This window comes from Aegilops tauschii, chromosome 1 (genome assembly GCF_002575655.3).
Source record: "Aegilops tauschii subsp. strangulata cultivar AL8/78 chromosome 1, Aet v6.0, whole genome shotgun sequence".
Classification (NCBI taxonomy): domain Eukaryota; kingdom Viridiplantae; phylum Streptophyta; class Magnoliopsida; order Poales; family Poaceae; genus Aegilops; species Aegilops tauschii.
In genome coordinates, this window is record NC_053035.3 from 434,011,051 (window position 1) to 434,028,691 (window position 17,641).

A 17,641-nucleotide genomic window follows, 5' to 3' on the forward strand; every position below is an offset into this window, starting at 1 on the left:
TACCAGACCATGATGCGTGCATGGTGAGGGGGAAACCAGTGAATGGTTCTTTAAATTCTTAGATTTTGTACTTTTTTCTATCACCAGTGATCTTGCTAGATTTTCTATTACAACCCTACGAAGGTGGCAAGGCTCTCTTTAGAAGATTTGATTCTTAAAGAAATTTTCCTAGATCATATGGTTGGACTACTGAATTTCTACAGAATCTATTTCTACATCCCCACTCCATAGGAAGAATTCGAACATAAGCGCAAATCTCATTTTGTTTTTTCATTAAGAAAATCAATACACATTCATCCCATCTCTCTATCTCCTCAGTCCCCCAAAATAATCACCACGAAAGGCAGATAGTACAAGATTCCTGAGTTTTCAAATCCTATAGGATTTAATGATACATTTTTTTATAACATGGTACATCTCTACTCCTAATGTCTGAGTTGGTGAATAGTATACACGGTTTATTTTCGCTGGTTTTCTTCGTCCTCCCTCCCACCATCTGTCCTATACATAGGTTTTTTCACCCTGCCACTAAAACCGAAGTAATTCCCTTTAATACTCCGCCTGGTTTATATCAGGTAATAATTCTCGCGCTTCTTTCTTTGGTAGGTGCTAATTTGCTTACCTTCTTACGTGAGATCACCTTCCCATCAAAAACCGAATTGGTTTCCCAATTGGTTTAGGTGAGATCACCATCCCATCAAAAATGGATTAAACAATTGCATTATAATTTTCGATCACCTTCCTAAAATCGCCCACGACTCGCTCGAAGGAGGGAGCGAGGCCCCTCGATCATCTTGCTACGAGTACGTTGTCGTTTCGTTTCTTAACCTATCGATCGAACGAAATCTCCAGGCCCACCCCACGTCCTTGATTTCGTTCCATACCCCCACCACCGAAGATCCTCCCCATCCCCGTCCTAATCTTTCCTTCCAAAAATCTTAACTTTCCTTGCCTAGCTAGGGACCTAGGCCCACAAATTCCAAATCACAAAACACTCTACAATCTTTCCTTTGGTCTCATCCAGATCGTGACCCTCTCTCCCGACGATCTCGTCCTCGTCCTCACGGCGGCCAGGACTAGCACGTGGATGTAGCTGCGTATCGGAAATCCTAGGGACGACAGAGGATCCGGTCGCTATAGTGAAGCTGGTCGCTGGTGGCGGCCGGATTGTCACCATGGACAAAGCGGTAGGCGAAGTGGTGGCATGGGTGAGCGGCAGCAAGGACATCTTCTTCAACATGATGTGATGTCTCGACTACATTCAAAAGGCAACACAATCCATCCATCCCGCCGCACATCATTACGTCTGTTAGGTTTAATCTTGATTTCATATCTGCATTTGTTTTTTGCTTTTGTACTGCATGTAGTTCATCAGGTGAGTCGTGGGTAGGAGTCTTGGAGCAGCAAGTGTGCAAGGCGAGATTTCAGATCGTGTGAAGCGATGTAGATGGTGAGATGCCTGGTGTCGTGTGAATCGGCACGCCGCCGTGTGAAACGGCAAGCTGAAGCCAAGGCCCTGAGGAGTAGACGGGTGAGTTTGTTAGTATTGCATGCCAGGTCCAGGAAGAAGATTAGCCGCATGGGATAGTTGGTTAGTGATGCGTTGGTGCGTTGGTGCGTGGGTTAGTGCCACAAAAATCAGTGCGGCTTTACCCCGGCTGTGTGCGTGCGTGTGTGTTTTATTTAAGAGTATTACGTATGTTTGCTTTGAGAAGGAGAAATACAGAGAGAAAAGGTCGGGGCTGTGTGAAGCAGCACGACGCCAAAAAACTTCTGTGTTCCATTGTTCCTGTGCGAACTTGTGAGAAGCTGAGAGGAAGAAGGAGCTGGGGATCACCTCCAACAACGTCCACCCTGTTTCTCAACTATGAAAACTGTAGTTTTAGTTCTATAATTATGTGTGCTTGGCTGCTTGCTTGATGATGATGTGTGTGTGTGTCGCTGCATTCCTCACCTGCTCCCGCCAGTCAGCAGCGGCCGGCCGGTGCGCTCTCTCGCACGCTGCCAGTCGAAGGGGTGAGCTGGAGCTATGGATGCTAGCAACTAACAAGGTTTTGCAGAACGCAGGTGAGGGGTCGCATCGCCATACCCATCCCAATTGTTGGTGTTTTTTCTTTCTTTCAAGTGGAAATAGTAAGGTGACTATCCTAACTATAAAAGTTGTACTAGCAGGATCATCAAAAACACCAATGCTTGAATTTTTAGACTATGTTCAGTTTCTGTGCCAAGCTCGAAATTTGAATATATAACATGCTCTCTTTATTTGAGCGTGTATGAATGTTCAATTGTTCATGCATGAAACTACATAACCAAGTATTGCTAGATTTGGTGATGCTTTCATCAGAGTTCTTGTACATCAGACTGCACTGTTATCATGTCATCATTGGAAGTTCTGAGCGTTTTAGCCTATGATTGATGTGCCATGGGATGTAGGCGCCATCGATGGAAAACAGGGTGTATGCGACTTCAAGTATGTTCTAATTTTGTTCAGTGCTTTGTGGTCCGGTTTATGTGGTTTCTGATTTTTTTTATGTGGTCTTGAGGTGCAGGAAGCCGGAGGGGAGAGGCAGTCGGTCAAGTCTTGCTGAAGAGGGAGGTGGACGTGGAACTTGCGGCATTCTTGCACGGGTGTGGGAAAGGAAAAGATGGAGCTTCTACTGTACGCTTGAAGATTGTTGAATCATCCTCCGGGAAGTAAATTCAGGAGTTGCAGGCATGTTAGAAGGTGACATGTTCGTAGTATATCTTCAGTCTTATGGACACAACATAGTATTGTCAGCCTTGAAAAAAATTGTTTTACATACTCCCTCCGGCATTTATACTCCGCGTATTAGATTTGTGTCAAGTTAAATTTTGCAATGTTTGACCAAATTTATATTGAAAAATATGAACATCTACAATATCAAATATATGTATTATGAAGCTACATTTCATAATGAATCTAATAATATTGATTTGGCATTGTGGATGTTGATACTTTTTTCTATAAGTTTGGTCAAAATAGAGATACTTTGACTTCGGACAAAACTTATATGTAGACTAAAAAAGACCGGAGGGAGTATATTCGTAAGACAAGCTAGGACTGAACATACTTTCTCGTGGTACGTAAACTACGTCATTTATGGTTGTAGACGGGTATTTTAACTGCTTCATGTTCCCATTGTCGATTTTTTTCTCTGTTGTTGATCTCACCCTTAGACTTAAGGGAGCAACATATGGGCATATTATTACGGCTCCTATCAAGTGAGTAATGCTAATAACTAAGATCAGTACACTTTATTGGGCTGAATTTTGGTTTCTGATGTTTATGCAACATAAATATCTTTTTTTGGATGGGTAATAACACTTTTAAGAATGTCGTTGTGACTTCTGAAGTACTCCCTCCGTCCCAAAATAAGTGTCTCAAGAAATGAAGCAGTTAAAATACCCATCTACAACTATAAAGTTGAGACACTTATTTTGGGATGACCGAGGGAGTATATATTTGCTAACATCTATTGTAGGTCCGCATGTGAGAATACAGTTGTGCCCAACATTTTCTCAAAATTTTATTTCTTTGTTGGTTCCTCCCATGTATAAAAAGTATTCCTCTACAACATATGCCCTAATACATGTCTCCTTGCACCCATACTGTTTGTGAAAAAAAATGTTTTCTATACATGTGATTTGATTTTCAAACTTGAATAAGAAGTTTGAGCTAGAAAAGTTTTCCAAATAAAATTTTGAAATCGCATTTTTGTGATGCCTCACATACCTATGTCTCATTCATTCGCAATCGCCCCCAACAACAAGAATGACGACCAGCTCACGAGATGGCTACTAGACCGCTAGAGCCCTCTTCAGAAGGCAACACATTCAAGATTAAGAGAGATCAAGAGAGTGAGTGAGAGAGAGGGGAGAGAGGGGCGATAGATCGAGGGAGGGGGGGGGGGAGGAAGGGGGAGAAAGATCTTGTACGCACACAATTGTAGGACAACCATGTTCTGAAATATAAATGAGATTTGTTGGTAAGTCATCATTTTTTTTGTTCTCAATCTACCAGACACGGAACCTTAATGTCGAATCTGATGTACATATGCTTTTCGATAAATATGTTTTTACCTCTTGATATGTTAGCTTGGTTGTAAATTTATGAGTTCACATATCACCGTGAGAAACATTTTAGTTAAGGGAAGAAAAATGGAACAAATGAAGAGTGCTTTAAAAAGCCCGTTGCAACGCACGGGCATTCTACTGGTAAACATAACAATCATGTGTTTTTTCTACTTATAATTTTCAAATACTCGCAAATGGCCTAATGAAACGTCTAAAAAAAAGCGGCCCTAAAATACCGCCACGGTGCGTCCTGCGGACCGAGCCAGGGTTTTACGGCCTCCACCAGTCTCTCCACCCAGCGAAACCCCCAAATCCCCCTCCCTCCCGCACCGCCAATGGCGACGCCGCCGGCGCCATCGCCGTCGCCGGTCAGGCTCCGGCTCGTGTTCGACAAGACCCGCCTCCTCCGGCGGGCGCAGAGGGACCTCCGGCGCTGCTGGCTCCTCCTCCGGCCCGAGCTCGCCACCGTCGCCGACCTCTCCGCCCACGTGGCCGCCCGCTTCCGCCTCCACCGCTCCTGCCCCGGCGGCGTCGTCTTGACGGTGGGACGCCCTCCGCCCTCCCCTCCTTCACCCTTCCGCATTTGTGTGACGCATGGGGCTCTCAGTCGGGGACTCCCCGTACACGAATGCCCGAGGGTTTCCGGGCAGTTCCTAGATTCTTGTGGATTTTCCCCATCTGTTTTTGTCGATTCTTAGCTTCCGTACCAGGGATTGATGGATTGTCTCTCTGCGCAGATGGATGGATTTGCCTTGCCGCCTTTCGAGTCGACCTGTATCTTCAGGGACAAGGATATCATAAGGTATTCGGTCGAGAATTGATTTTTCTTCCGTTGAATTTAATGTGGTATCTGATGTAACATTGTGGCGTCTGGATCTCTGGGTTCCGGTTTTGGGGGAATCGATGGGTTGTGGGCTTGTGGCTATGCAGAGCACCCATGTCAGATTCACTCGGTGCGCATGCTATGTCTCACTGTAGGGGTATCTGCCATTTCTTCTGGAAAAATGAAAGCCCCACAGATTATCACCCCGAGTCAAATCTCATATGCCCATGATTGAGTGGGCTGTGGACATACGAGACATCTGCATGGCAGTTATCCCCATATAACTGATGCTTGAAGTGTTCGGCATGATATAAGTAAATTATATGTTATCCTTGAAGAGCTAGAGTTTCACATGAATGATGGCATTCCGTAGGAGAACTCTCCTGTGTTTTTGGACGTAGCATGTTGTTTTCCACTGGCATGTTGAGTTGTATACTTATATGGGGATGGTGAGGAAATTTGTGGTGAACAGTTTCCATGTACACTTTTACTTGGCTAGGAAAAAAACCTTTTCCATCTAGTATTCCAGTTTCAATACAACCATTCGTGTAAATTGTGGAAATGATGTTATTTACAACAATGCTACCATCCCATCTCCTTGGATTGCAGGGTTCAACAGAAAGCTTGCAAGAGAATGGTACACCATGACGATGTACACTGTATTGAAGATCCCGAGAAAGTAGAAATGCGGCCGCTTCAGACTGATGATAAAATCCTTGCAATTGAGTATCAAATTGACTCTAGTAAGCACCAAGAAGAAGATGTGCATTGTGATCATCAGCCTGAAGAAAATGTAACATCCAACCACAATCTAGAAAATGGGCATACAAGCTCCAAGAGGAAACGGAAAGATGAAGATGCAAAAATACCTGAGAGCTCAAGGTATCCTCCTTGTTTGTTACCATATTTTTTTGTCCCGTTTGCCAACTAAGGATTACCACTCAGTCTGTAATTTCGTAAGTCATAACAGTAAAAGGCTATGTACCCCCCCCCCCCCCCCCCCCCCCCCGCCCCCGCCCCTAAATCGATGATTACACTCCCATTTAGATCACATCTGGTTTCATGGCTGCTTGCTTCTCCTATCCCGTGTTGCGTTCTGTTCAAGTGATTCTGCTACCCATCTGGTGATGCAGGAGAAAGAAACAGAAGAAGGTAAAACACATCGGGTGCAGCAAGGTAGATGATATTTGCCAAGATCAGGGTTCTCATGGTTCCAAAGAGTCGAAGCCGTCCACCATTGGTATTGAAGAAAAGAAGGCTGATATTCAAACTGAATGTACTATTGAGTTGGATGGAAAGCAAAAACCTGACAGGTAATATATTAATTTTCTTCTTTCCGCCCCATCCGATAAACAAGTTCTCTTCTTCCTGGTAGTGGTACTACCAAGGATCATGGACGGCAAAGTACCAATCCAAGCAATAAAATCAATACTAGTAAATGGTGCTAAATTGGTTTAAATTACATGATTATAGCATATCGAGTATATCACCACAACATACTTTGGATATACTCGATATGCTATAATCTTTTGTGCATTAAAGGTGTACGGAGTTCCATTGTCCCTTACCAAGAGATAGTGATGACATGTCATTATATTTGCATAAACTGCAAGAAGCTTTTTGAACATGGCATTTTCTAATGATTCAGCATTTATCTCTGTTACACCATTTTAAAAACTGTTTTTGCCTTTTTGTAATGGCAGTTATTTTTATTTTTGTTTCTAGTTATATATGTACAACAGAATGTGAGCATTAATACAAAGTACGTCCTAGTTCATTTAGTGGTATGTACATGTATTAGCAGTAATTCTGGTTAAAAAAATAGGTATTATCATGATACACTAAGACTTATTGACTCCCTTGCAGTCTTTTCATATTGTTCACGCTGGAGTATCTTAGAATTAGTGTCATTCTTTTTCTGTTAGATCTTTGCGAAAAATTAATCTTGGAACATTTTCAGGTGCAATAAGACCGAGTTGAGTTGCGAAACTGAGGTGGCTGGGCAGACAACTCAAATTCCTAAAACGGTTTGTGTAATCTGCATTTCTGCTTTTAGAGAAATCCAGTGATTGGCTCTATCTCTGTTAGTTTATTTGGGCTGTAAATATTTTCCTCATCAACTTTCATGTTTCTTATAGTTGGTAAACATTATCATGTATCTATAGTACGTTATGAGACCCAAAGTTCTCAAAACTGATCTAAAGATACCACAATGACGGATCATTGTAAATAATAATAATAATCTTATGGCCAGGTTGGGCATTGCATCGCTAAACGTAGTAATAGAAAGTATCTGTTCTTGGCCAAAATAGACCTCAATTTTTTCCAATATATTCTACTGCATTTTCATTTATAAAATAAATATGTACGGCAGATGCTACTTGTAAGATAAGATATTTAAATTGCCTAGAGATTTAGATGGAGTTGTATTTCCTTCTCTTAATTTGATTTAATCTTTCGGCTGTGATAAGACAATAGATAGGACTGGATCATGCTCCTTTAGCTCCTCTTTGATATGCTAATAACGGGCATACTAAAATTTTGAAACAGAAGCTATGATGTAACAGTTTTTCTGCCTCTGCATTTTGGTTAATTATCACATGTATTTTTGTTTTTGTTTTGTCCTGTCAGAGTCGAAGTGCTCGTCGTAAGAAAATCAAAAGGCAACTTAGGAAGCAAGAGAAAGAAAAGCTGAAAGAGGTATTTTGGTAACGATTTTTTGTGTTCTCTTTCGACTTCACATGGTATCTTTTATATCCTTATTACTAGGGCATGTTGGGTAGGAATTCCGATAACACTGCAGATTTGTGAACCACTGCCACTGACAAGCTTTGTTGGATCAGTGGCAGCCAAAGAGATAAGTTGTTTAAATAGATGTTTGAATAATCTCACTAGTCACATCCACATGTGGACCTTTTCAAATCAAGCCATGCTCTTTCCTTAAATTCTACCTTTTCCCAAGTCTCTCAAGAAGACAGTCGGTGAGTTGATATTAGAGTCTATCAAGAGTTTGAACCTGTAGATTGGTAAGGCAATCGTTATCTAAGAATCCGTAGTAGGGTTCATTAATGATTTACGGTTGTACTACTTTACGAGCATTCTGTAACTCATGTTACTTCTGAATGCTTCATTCATCCTCTGAACCCAATCGTCTGGTGATGGCTTCTCTCCCCTCTCATCCCCACTTTATCACCCAGATTCCAGTCTCTCCCGGACACAGCTCGCTAGCCTATCCAGCTCCGCTCTCCCGTGCGAGACCCACCTTCTCCCCGTGGCGCTGCGCTTTGAGATCATCCTCTCTCACCCATCCCGATCCTAAATCGCGCCATGCAGCCGAGCCACGGAGAGCTCACCCATGGGGACGGCTGGTGGCAGCCGAGACGAAGGCAACAGGAGGAATCGCGGCAATTGTGGCAGCTGTGAAATGGGCCTCCACGGGGAGGGCTCCCGGTGCTGCAGCAGAGGCGGTAGGAGGAATGATGTTGGTTGTTGGTTGCAAAACAAGGTCTGTTCTAAACTTGCACGTGGGGCTGAAAGAGAACCTTCATGTATTTCAATTGGTACCCTACTCCAGTGGCTCTAGATCTCCCATGCGATTAGCACAATTGTCGTACCTAATATGGTCTCATATCTATTGTAGGCATAAAACATAAATGGTGTTAGCCAAACATATTAATCCACAATGTATATTTGTAGAATGTGGACTGCCAGGAATCAGCCAATGCTGCTGACTGTCCATCCTCAAGCAATCACAATGATCTTCCTTGCCCGTCAAGCAATGAGAATGGCCCTCACTTGAGCCATGAAGCAGAGGAGGAAGAATCTGATGCATCAGAAGATATTGTTCCAGTTGTGGTTCGTCCTGGTCACATTCGCTTTGAGCCAGCAGGTATTCCTGAGCCCGTGAAGAGCTAATTGCTGCTAATACGATTTTCTGCATTGCAACAGTTGATTTGTCGATTGGCACTTCACTGATAGTGTATCTGTTTATCATCCCCATTGGGAAAGAAAGCTTGTACGAATTGTAGTGCTCCTGACTACACTGCATGTGAGCTTGCACACATGCCATTATGCATGTCCAAGCATGGACACATTCTATGCTCTGTATGGTCAACTGGAAAATGTTTTTTGACATCTTGATAATAATTTGCTATTATTCAAGTTTTTATTATGTTTTGTTGTATGAGCTGCTTGTCTGCTTGTGTCCCGCCTCTTGACTCTTGAGTCATACTTGAAGCTCAAAATATAGTGAAATTATTACGACATTACTTTCATAGTTTTTGTGGTAGAGTTATTGTAGTCATTCAGTGCAATTTGACATTCATAAAAGAGGCAAATGATTTATGTTGTGTTTTTCGGGAAAATACCTATAATTTGCATCGTGGACCAATTATCTGCTTATTTATACCTGAAAGGGGTGGATCCTCAAGGCAGATCATTGTGCTAAGTTAGGAAAGTATAAAACAGTGCTGCTCCCAAGCCTATGAAGTTTGTTCCTGAATTGATCTTCTGAGAGAATATCCAAGGAGGATAGTCTTACCGTTGCAAAGTGGCACTGCTGGTAGATTGTGTTGTTCACTATGTCCACAGTCACCATTAGTTGGATTCACTGTGTCCATAGTCACCATTAGTTGGAAATATTAATATAGTTGGTTTGCTTTTTAGTTACTTAGTCGAGTTTATTTATTTTTATAGATTGGGTGTATTAGAGATAAGTTCACTTGGCATTGGAGATCTGTCCTATTAGGTCATGGAAGGGACCGCATTGCATCTTTGCTTTTCAGGCAAGAACAATGAATTAGTTTTCTCTCTCAACATCTCTGTATCTCAGATTATATCCAACCTTCTCTGAAAACCTTTATCCCCTTCAAGCAATGTCATCTGCCCTCTACTACACAGTAGGTACCACTATGAACCAAGATTTGTATCACAGTGAGACTAATTAAGGGTCAACCACTAGGCTTCTAAATTAAAAATTTAGGTTGGGCTGCCAGAATAAGCGGGGTAGGGGGCAGCTTATTTTGGCAGCCACCCATAAGCCCCTAACGAACTGGCCCGGAAGTCAGTTGTCTAAGTGGCTATGGAGCTATATATTTTTTCTGTGTGAAACTGTGAATCAACTATATTGCAGTTCCATTTTCCCTTCATGAGTTGTATTTTTTTAAACTTTTCTAACAGTAATATAGGAATCATCATTCTTGTGTTATAGACATCATTGTACAAACTTCAATCCCTACCTGAATAATCATTTATTTTGTTTAACACAGAATTATTTGTGTTTATAGGTGAACCAAATACGTCATCAGCGAAGGAAGCACAGGTTTACTTGCTTCTCTTTGTCCTTTCTGTTATTCATCATGGAATGCCTATAATGTTCAATCTTTCTGCAACAACTAAAATTTGGGGCCTATCTATGTAGTTACTGAAACATGTTGCTTATCCCTCAGTTCAATTGGATGCGTTGTTCTGCCCAAATGTTTTTCAACAGACAACAGATGCAAAGACCTAAATGTTGACTTGTGGATTAACTTCTGATTTTGTGCTACATCTATATTTTTATTTCATTAGCTTTAGACTCAGAATTACTATCTAGCTTGTTAACACATTAATTAGTACTCCAGATAGCATATTCCTTTATAAGAAATTTAGATGTGAGGCTTATTTCATCCCGATGGGGTACAACATTCAAGAAGAAACCGCCCACTCTTTCAAAACATTGTGGGAACAACAGATAAAACACTTGAAAATTTCCCCTAAAAAGCTACACCTAGGAAGAGAGTGTGAAGTCAACAAGCAAAGAAATGGAGTGAACTTTTCCTTTCCAGATCTTCCAATGTGGGCTGAGTTTTATTCTGAAATGTTAATAGTTTGCAGAACATCATCCCTTCCCCATATGTTTTTTACAGATTTTTTTAAAGCCTTTACAGGTGGTTCCCCCTAGGGTGTTAATGATAGGTTCTTCCACTTTCCACGTTATATTTAGCCCAAGTTTCATGGGGTATCCAGCGCATGTACGCGAAGAAATATATAATGCAGATTCGTAAAATCTAAGAAGTTAGATGTAGATTTGAATTATGCATTATCAAGATGACCATTTTACGTACTTCCTCCGTTCCTAAATATGAGTCTTTCTAGAGATTCTATAATATGGACTACATACGGAGCAAAATGAGTGAATCTATACTCTAAAATATGTCTATATACATCCGTATCTAGTTCTTATTGGAATCTCTAAAAAGACTTATATTTAGGAACGGAGTACATGAAAATGGGAAATAGAAAAAAAATGTTTAAGTTAAGTAAAATCAGCATCAACTTCACTTCCCATTGATGTTATGCTTGTGGTTGCAGGCAAATTTCACGTGGGGTGGAACCATGAGCAAAAAGAAGGGACAGAAGTGGGGAATGAACAACTCAAACAAGAAAAGTGCTGATACCGGCAATCTTGGGAAAATAGTTGGAAGTAATACTGAAGTTAACCATCTTGTGGTAGATAGTAGGGATGAGGAAAATGTTTTTTCTGGGGCCAGTAATCAAAAGGTCAATGAGATCAATCATGATCTGTTAGCAAAGGAAAAATCTGTTGCTGAGGAAGGGAAGTCTACCAGCGAACCTTTGGACTTTGAAGCTCTGTACCCCCTAACACGTCTTCCAGTGGTATTGGTTTCTGTTAGTTGCTTTGCAGAAGTTGATTATTCTTAAGCTGTATTTTATTTGTCTAGTTTCATTCTCTTTGTGAGCATACCTATTTTTTTTTTCTGTTACAGGAGGGAGATCTGATTGCTTATCGATTGGTTACGCTGTCTTCCTCGTGGTGTCCGGAGATTTCTTCGTATCGGGTATGACACAATTTCTACTAGAAGTTTCAATTTCTTATGGAAGCACTTCTGCATGGGTCATTTGTTGCTTCAAACATGCGAGGGCAAACATGAAAGCAAAACGCATCTTAAATGTTCGAGCCATCGGCTGTGCTTAAATATGGGCAACCTATGTTTCATCATTCTACACACTGTTTCAGGTTGGTAAAGTTCTTGTGTATGATCTGATATCATCGCGCATCATTCTGTTACCTGTTCCGGAGCATCCAATCATCACGGAGGAAATTACATGCGAGGACGAGTCAGATACTATGATGGTGGATACGTCACCCTACAAGGAAGATGGCTCCTTGGAGGTAATCACTCACCCATGTTCAATTTCCAATCTAACCACGTGCTCAAACCCGGTGAACATCACCCTCGACGTCTACTGCATGCAGATCGAGTACCCCAACCTTCTCGATGTAAGACTAGTGAAGGGCAGCGAGCCGGTATCCGCAGACCTTAGCACTCCCATTAGAGAAACAGGGAAGGAAGGCAAATCACCGGTCGGAGAACCAGTCGCCTTGGACGAAAACAAGGGCAAAGTTCATAGCCAGAATGGAACCTCGGTGCCAGCCTTGGACAAAAACAAGGGCAAAGTTCATAGCCAGAATGGAACCTCGGTGCCAGATGGCAGTAAAGGCCCAGAAGCGCCACCATGCCCAGAAGCGCCGCCAGGTATAGACCGATATAGCTAATCTCTTCCTCTACACCTAGCAGGTCTTGCTATTGTACGCTGATTTAGAAACGACGGTTTTTTTGCGCAGAAAACACGCGTGATAAGGCCTGGGAGGCAAGCAGCGAGGTCCCAAACGGCAAGCCTGATGATGAAGCCGAGGGGAACAATGGGTGGGGAGCTTGGAAACAGAACGCCAGCACCTCGGCGTGGTCGTATAGAGCGCAGAGAAGCACCGCCCTTGGTCCGACCCTTGCGCTTCTGAGAGGCAACAATGGCAGAGGAGGTGGCAGGGGAGGCGGTAGGGGAGGCGGCAGGGGAGGCAAACCCAACAACCGGAAGTACGGCAAGTGATGATGTGTTAGCACGGCGCGTTCGGGAGTTGCCGGGTCATTTTGTATGCGATGCCTGGCCGAACGAAGATGTCTGTTAGCAGTTGTCAAACCATTTGGTGGTGAAACAAGATAATGTATGTTTAACTGTCGGTTTGGAGTTTAAAAGACCGCGTAAATGCAATTGATCATCCTGCGTTGTTGGGGGAAATAGTAAGTGATTATACCCGGGGCGCAAAAACAACCACGAAGCGAAAACGAACAAACACATCATGATCTGGCCGTATTTCTACAAGCATTTCAAAACCTGCCTTTATAATTTAAGTTTTGCAACCGGATTAATATCAACACTGTTGCATCAGAACTTCCAGAGTTTTACAGTAAACGCCAGTGCATCAGAATCAGATCAATGGGAAGAAAGACAGCACTGTAGTTCCGGTTCTATAGAACAGTGAAATAAACATCCTAAATCATAAGGAACTGATGTCAGATAATGTGTGATTTCGAGCGAATGCACCATCCACCGTCAAATCAATAGCACGAATTGCGATGTTGACAGTGGCGTTGTCCTCTGTGAGCGTTCCCTCGCTAACGGGAGAGTTGTGAATGAGTCACTCGCCTTTCATTTTCACCAGGTCGAGGGAGAGTTGTGACCTTATCTCATCCGTGAATAATCTGTCTTGACTCCAAGCGACGCTCAATTTGTCCACTTGTCGTTTGCTTTGAGTTGTATGCGGTTGTTGTTTATACGGTTGTCGTCGCTTTATAAATATATATAAAGCGGAACGAAAGCCGTTTTCGGTAGATACAATGTATTTTCCATGTGTGGAGTCACTATATAAAACTGTCTCTTATAACATTCTAACGAATCGATTGAAGACAATCAAAGTGAGTGACTCGGTCGTACGTAACATAGCTAATTAACACGTGGCGATCTTAATAAAACTCTAAATGATGGAACCAAGAAAGAAGAAGGAAGGAACAAGCGAAAGAAGGAGAGAAGGAAGATTCCAAGGAGCAGCGCTGCTGGGGCCATCGAGGTGCAATGCATCCATGCATGCATGCACGTCCCGCCTAATTACCGGCTATGCTTGCTTGGAAATTTCCGACAAATTAAAAAGGACGTGATGGTGAGGTGCAAATATTGACTCACGTGCGGCCTCATCACGTACCACCATTTGCAGCAACATAATTAATCGTCTCACCCAGCTAAATTGCAGCCAGTGGAGTGTGTTATGCTTGGAAATTTCAGAGTGATGCCAGACGACGAATGGTGGATTGGTGGTAATAATATGCCAGATGGTAGCCACTGCCTAATTCAGAGCGAATATGACAAGGTCAGGTGCAATGGACCTCAACATTGACTCACGTGCGGCTAAGCTCGCTCACCGTTTGAGTGCAGTGGAGTGTACACCACTACCACCCTCTGGCTAACTCCCACTTGATCATACTTAAGTTGGCTAGCTCAGCTACAACGAGTAATATTACCACCATGATTTTCCATGATCACAGATCCGCATATTTCGGTGGGGTCCGAAATACTTGTAACCCTGAAATTTCGAGCCAGATTCAATCTAAAACTTACTGAGTTTTGAAAACTCAAAATCCGAGAGAATTTCTGAAATTTCACGTATTTCAGCGACGTCCAAAAGGTTTTCGCTTCCGAAATAAAAAACCTTGGCTGCTACTATCATCTTCTTTCACAATTGCTGTAGTGTAACATTCCTGCATTTTGTGGAGCCCCGGCAAAGCAAGGCAAGTAGGCAGGCAAAGGCATCCGGAAACAGTCGGGAAACCAGGAAACAGAGCATTTTTATATGATCCCAATATTACCCTCCCCTGCTTCGTTCTCTTCCCAACCAACTCCTGTCGCCGGTATAAAAATCATGGAGGCGCGCTTCCGGTCGTTTCAACTTTCAACTCCACATCAACGGAACATTCCATGGCCGATCCAAGCAGCACGTGCACGCCTTCTTCTTCTTCCACGTCGCCGCGGCTCACCACCGGCGTCGTCAACTTCTTGGCGCGCCGTGCCATGACCACGCACCACCGAGCAGCAGCGGCGGCAGCAGCAGCATTTCCCCTCCACTCGCCGGGCTCCTCCACCGGCTCCGCCGACTCCGTGCCGTCTACGTGGAGCACCTGCCAGCACCACGCCCCGGCCACGCCGCCTCCGCTGCCGTTCGACACCAGCGACGCCGACGAGAAGCTCCTGCTCAGCATGCTCTCCCGGCACCAGGGCGCCTCCGCGCACGGGGCAGCGGTGGAGCCGCTGAAGCAGGAGGCCACCGACGCCGCGGTGGACGCCGGGCGCGCGTTCCGCGGCGTGCGGAAGCGGCCATGGGGCAAGTTCGCGGCGGAGATCCGGGACTCGACGCGGAACGGGGTCAGGGTGTGGCTGGGCACGTTCGAGAGCCCGGAGGCGGCGGCGCTCGCCTACGACCAGGCGGCCTTCGCCATGCGCGGCGGCGCCGCCGTCCTCAACTTCCCCGCCGACCAGGTCCGCCGCTCGCTCGAGGGCGCGGGGGAAGACGTGCGCGGCCGCGCCCACGGGGTGTCGCCCGTGCTGGCGCTCAAGCGGCGGCACTCCATGCGGAGCCGAAAGGCCACGGCGTCGTCGCCGTGCCGCAAAATAGCCAAGTCCGCCCGTGGGCGGCCGGAGGGCGTGGCGATGGAGCTGGAGGACCTTGGCGCGGAGTACCTCGAGGAACTGCTCGGCGCCGCCGACGGCATGACGGCCTCGGCCTCCGGTTCATGGCGCTCGAGCAATCATTCCATCTGATGCAAGAAGAGAGTTGGCAACGATGGATTGATCGCCATTTGTGTAGTTCTTTCTTCGGTCTCCCCTTCCCTGTTGCTGTTGCTGGTCGGGTCTCGTTCCAGAATTTAGATAGCTTCTGTAGGATTGAGAAAAGGTTTGCTGTTTTTGTGACAAATGTTTGGGTTTGAATCCAGTCAAAATGAATGCATGGTTGTAGATAGTTCATAGGCGCCAAGTTCGAATTGTGTGGCTTGGGTCGCTGTTTTTTTTCTATTAAAAAAGAAACACAAAAGGTACATGGGATTGTTGTTAGTTTTTTCCATTGGCGGGTAAAGTGAACTGAAAACAAGATGCATGCATGTCCTGATCGACCAGGTCAAGTCCAAAGTCCAAACATGCCCGCAAGTCGATGTTTGGTGTCAATGTTTTGTGTTGGTAGCAGTCCATGACATCTATCTAGAGTAGGGTTTTAGGCCTGACCTAGACATCATATCCAAAGTACTACTCTAGAGTCTAAGGCCTACAAGGTTCAACAGAAGATACCGATTGAAATCGCCCTAAAGTGCATTCCACTCGCCGGAAGATTCCACTCGGATATCCCAATTCCACTCGACCATGATAATTTCACTCGACCATACAAGAACCCACTCGGAACACAGAAGGCCTAAAGTCACCCCAGGATGGCAACAGTCAGGCATTCACTCCGTCGTCATAAAGACCATTTATTGCGGGCATCACCAGTAATGTTCAAGACATAACTCTCATTAAACCCCTGTGTAACTGAGGGCTGCGAGGGGCCAGACGCACTCTATATACGCCACCCCTCCCCTCTGGCACAAGGGTTCGCACCCCTTGTAACATCACATCCAATCGACAAGCCTCCGCGACACCGAGACGTAGGGCTATTACCTCCTCCGAAAGGGGCCTGAACTCGTAAATCTGTGCGTACAACCTCGCGTAGCTAGGACACTGCCTCCTCCTACGTACCCCCTACTCTTACTGTCAAAATCATTCCCACGACAGTTGGCGCCCACCGTGGGGCAGGTGTCTGAGCGACTTCGGGCGAGGTTGCAAGTTTCGATCTCCATCAACATGGTTTCCGGCGGTGGTTTGGCTCTGGGTCACGAGATCCGTCTCGGTGCGCTCGTCTTCATCGCCGATGACTCCGCCCGGCTCCAAGAAGCCTCCTTGACGTCGAGGCCCTCCCCATCCGCGGGGCGGCGCACGCGAGTGCCTGCGGCGTCCTCCTACGGTAGCCGTCGACTCAGTATCGGTCAGCTCCCGTGGCGTCTTCGCTCCCCGCCGTCCGCCGTTGCAAGCGATCCGGTCGTTCGCGGCTCCAGCAGTGGGTGAAGCACGCGGTTGCTCACCAGTCGACCACCCCTCAAGTCATGGCAATTGAGCCCGTCGAATCCCTCTACGGATTGTTCGATCTGCCGACTGGTCATTCAGATACACTTTCCGAGTGCGAAAGTAATGATCCCGCGGCGGAAGTCCTCATGGTCAACTCCCAGCGCAGTCCGCTCGGATTCCGTCACGGCGGCGACAGCGGTGGCCCGTCGCGTGATCATGACAAGTACTAGCCCCAAGCCCTCACTGCAGAGCAGAGGGAAGAGCTGCATCGCCGAAACGTCCAGGCCCTCCAGACCCCCATCGTTGGGGAGACCTCCGAGGCTCGGGCTTTGGAGGCCGCTGAAGGAAATATGCCATAGAGACAACAATAAAGTTGTTATTTTATATTTCCTTATTCATGATAAAGGTTTATTATTCATGCTAGAATTGTATTGATCGGAAACTTAAATACATGTGTGAATACATAAACAAATACCGTGTCCCTAGTAAGCCTCTACTAGACTAGCTCGTTGATCAAAGATGATTAAGGTTTCCTAACCATGGACATGTGTTGTCATTTGATAACGGGATCACATCATTAGGAGAATGATGTGATGGACAAGACCCATATGTTAGCTTAGCATAATGATCGTTCAGTTTTATTGCTATTGCTTTCTTCATGTCAAATACATATTCCTTCGACTATGAGATTATGCAACTCCCGGATACTGAAGGAATGCCTTGTGTGCTATCAAACGTCAC

At 44.9% G+C, this 17,641-nt stretch overlaps 2 protein-coding genes across 2 annotated transcripts; both read left to right on the forward strand.

The window, feature by feature from the left end:
- Positions 1-4,353: 4,353 nt before the first annotated feature.
- Positions 4,354-12,977, forward strand: LOC109764000 (coilin). Its single transcript, XM_020322872.3, has 13 exons — positions 4,354-4,637; positions 4,833-4,897; positions 5,528-5,800; positions 6,052-6,231; positions 6,879-6,945; positions 7,550-7,618; positions 8,615-8,807; positions 10,204-10,238; positions 11,270-11,575; positions 11,686-11,757; positions 11,937-12,092; positions 12,177-12,456; positions 12,546-12,977. Exons 1-13 carry the CDS (start codon positions 4,431-4,433, stop codon positions 12,806-12,808), a joined length of 2,166 nt encoding a protein of 721 aa, XP_020178461.1. The 5' UTR covers positions 4,354-4,430; the 3' UTR covers positions 12,809-12,977.
- A 1,706-nt stretch (positions 12,978-14,683) lies between these two features.
- On the forward strand, positions 14,684-15,752 carry LOC109764004 (ethylene-response factor C3-like). The gene has a single exon (XM_020322878.4). The coding sequence runs from the start codon at positions 14,729-14,731 to the stop codon at positions 15,566-15,568; it is 840 nt and encodes a 279-aa protein (XP_020178467.1). The 5' UTR covers positions 14,684-14,728; the 3' UTR covers positions 15,569-15,752.
- The last annotated feature ends 1,889 nt before the right edge of the window (positions 15,753-17,641 follow it).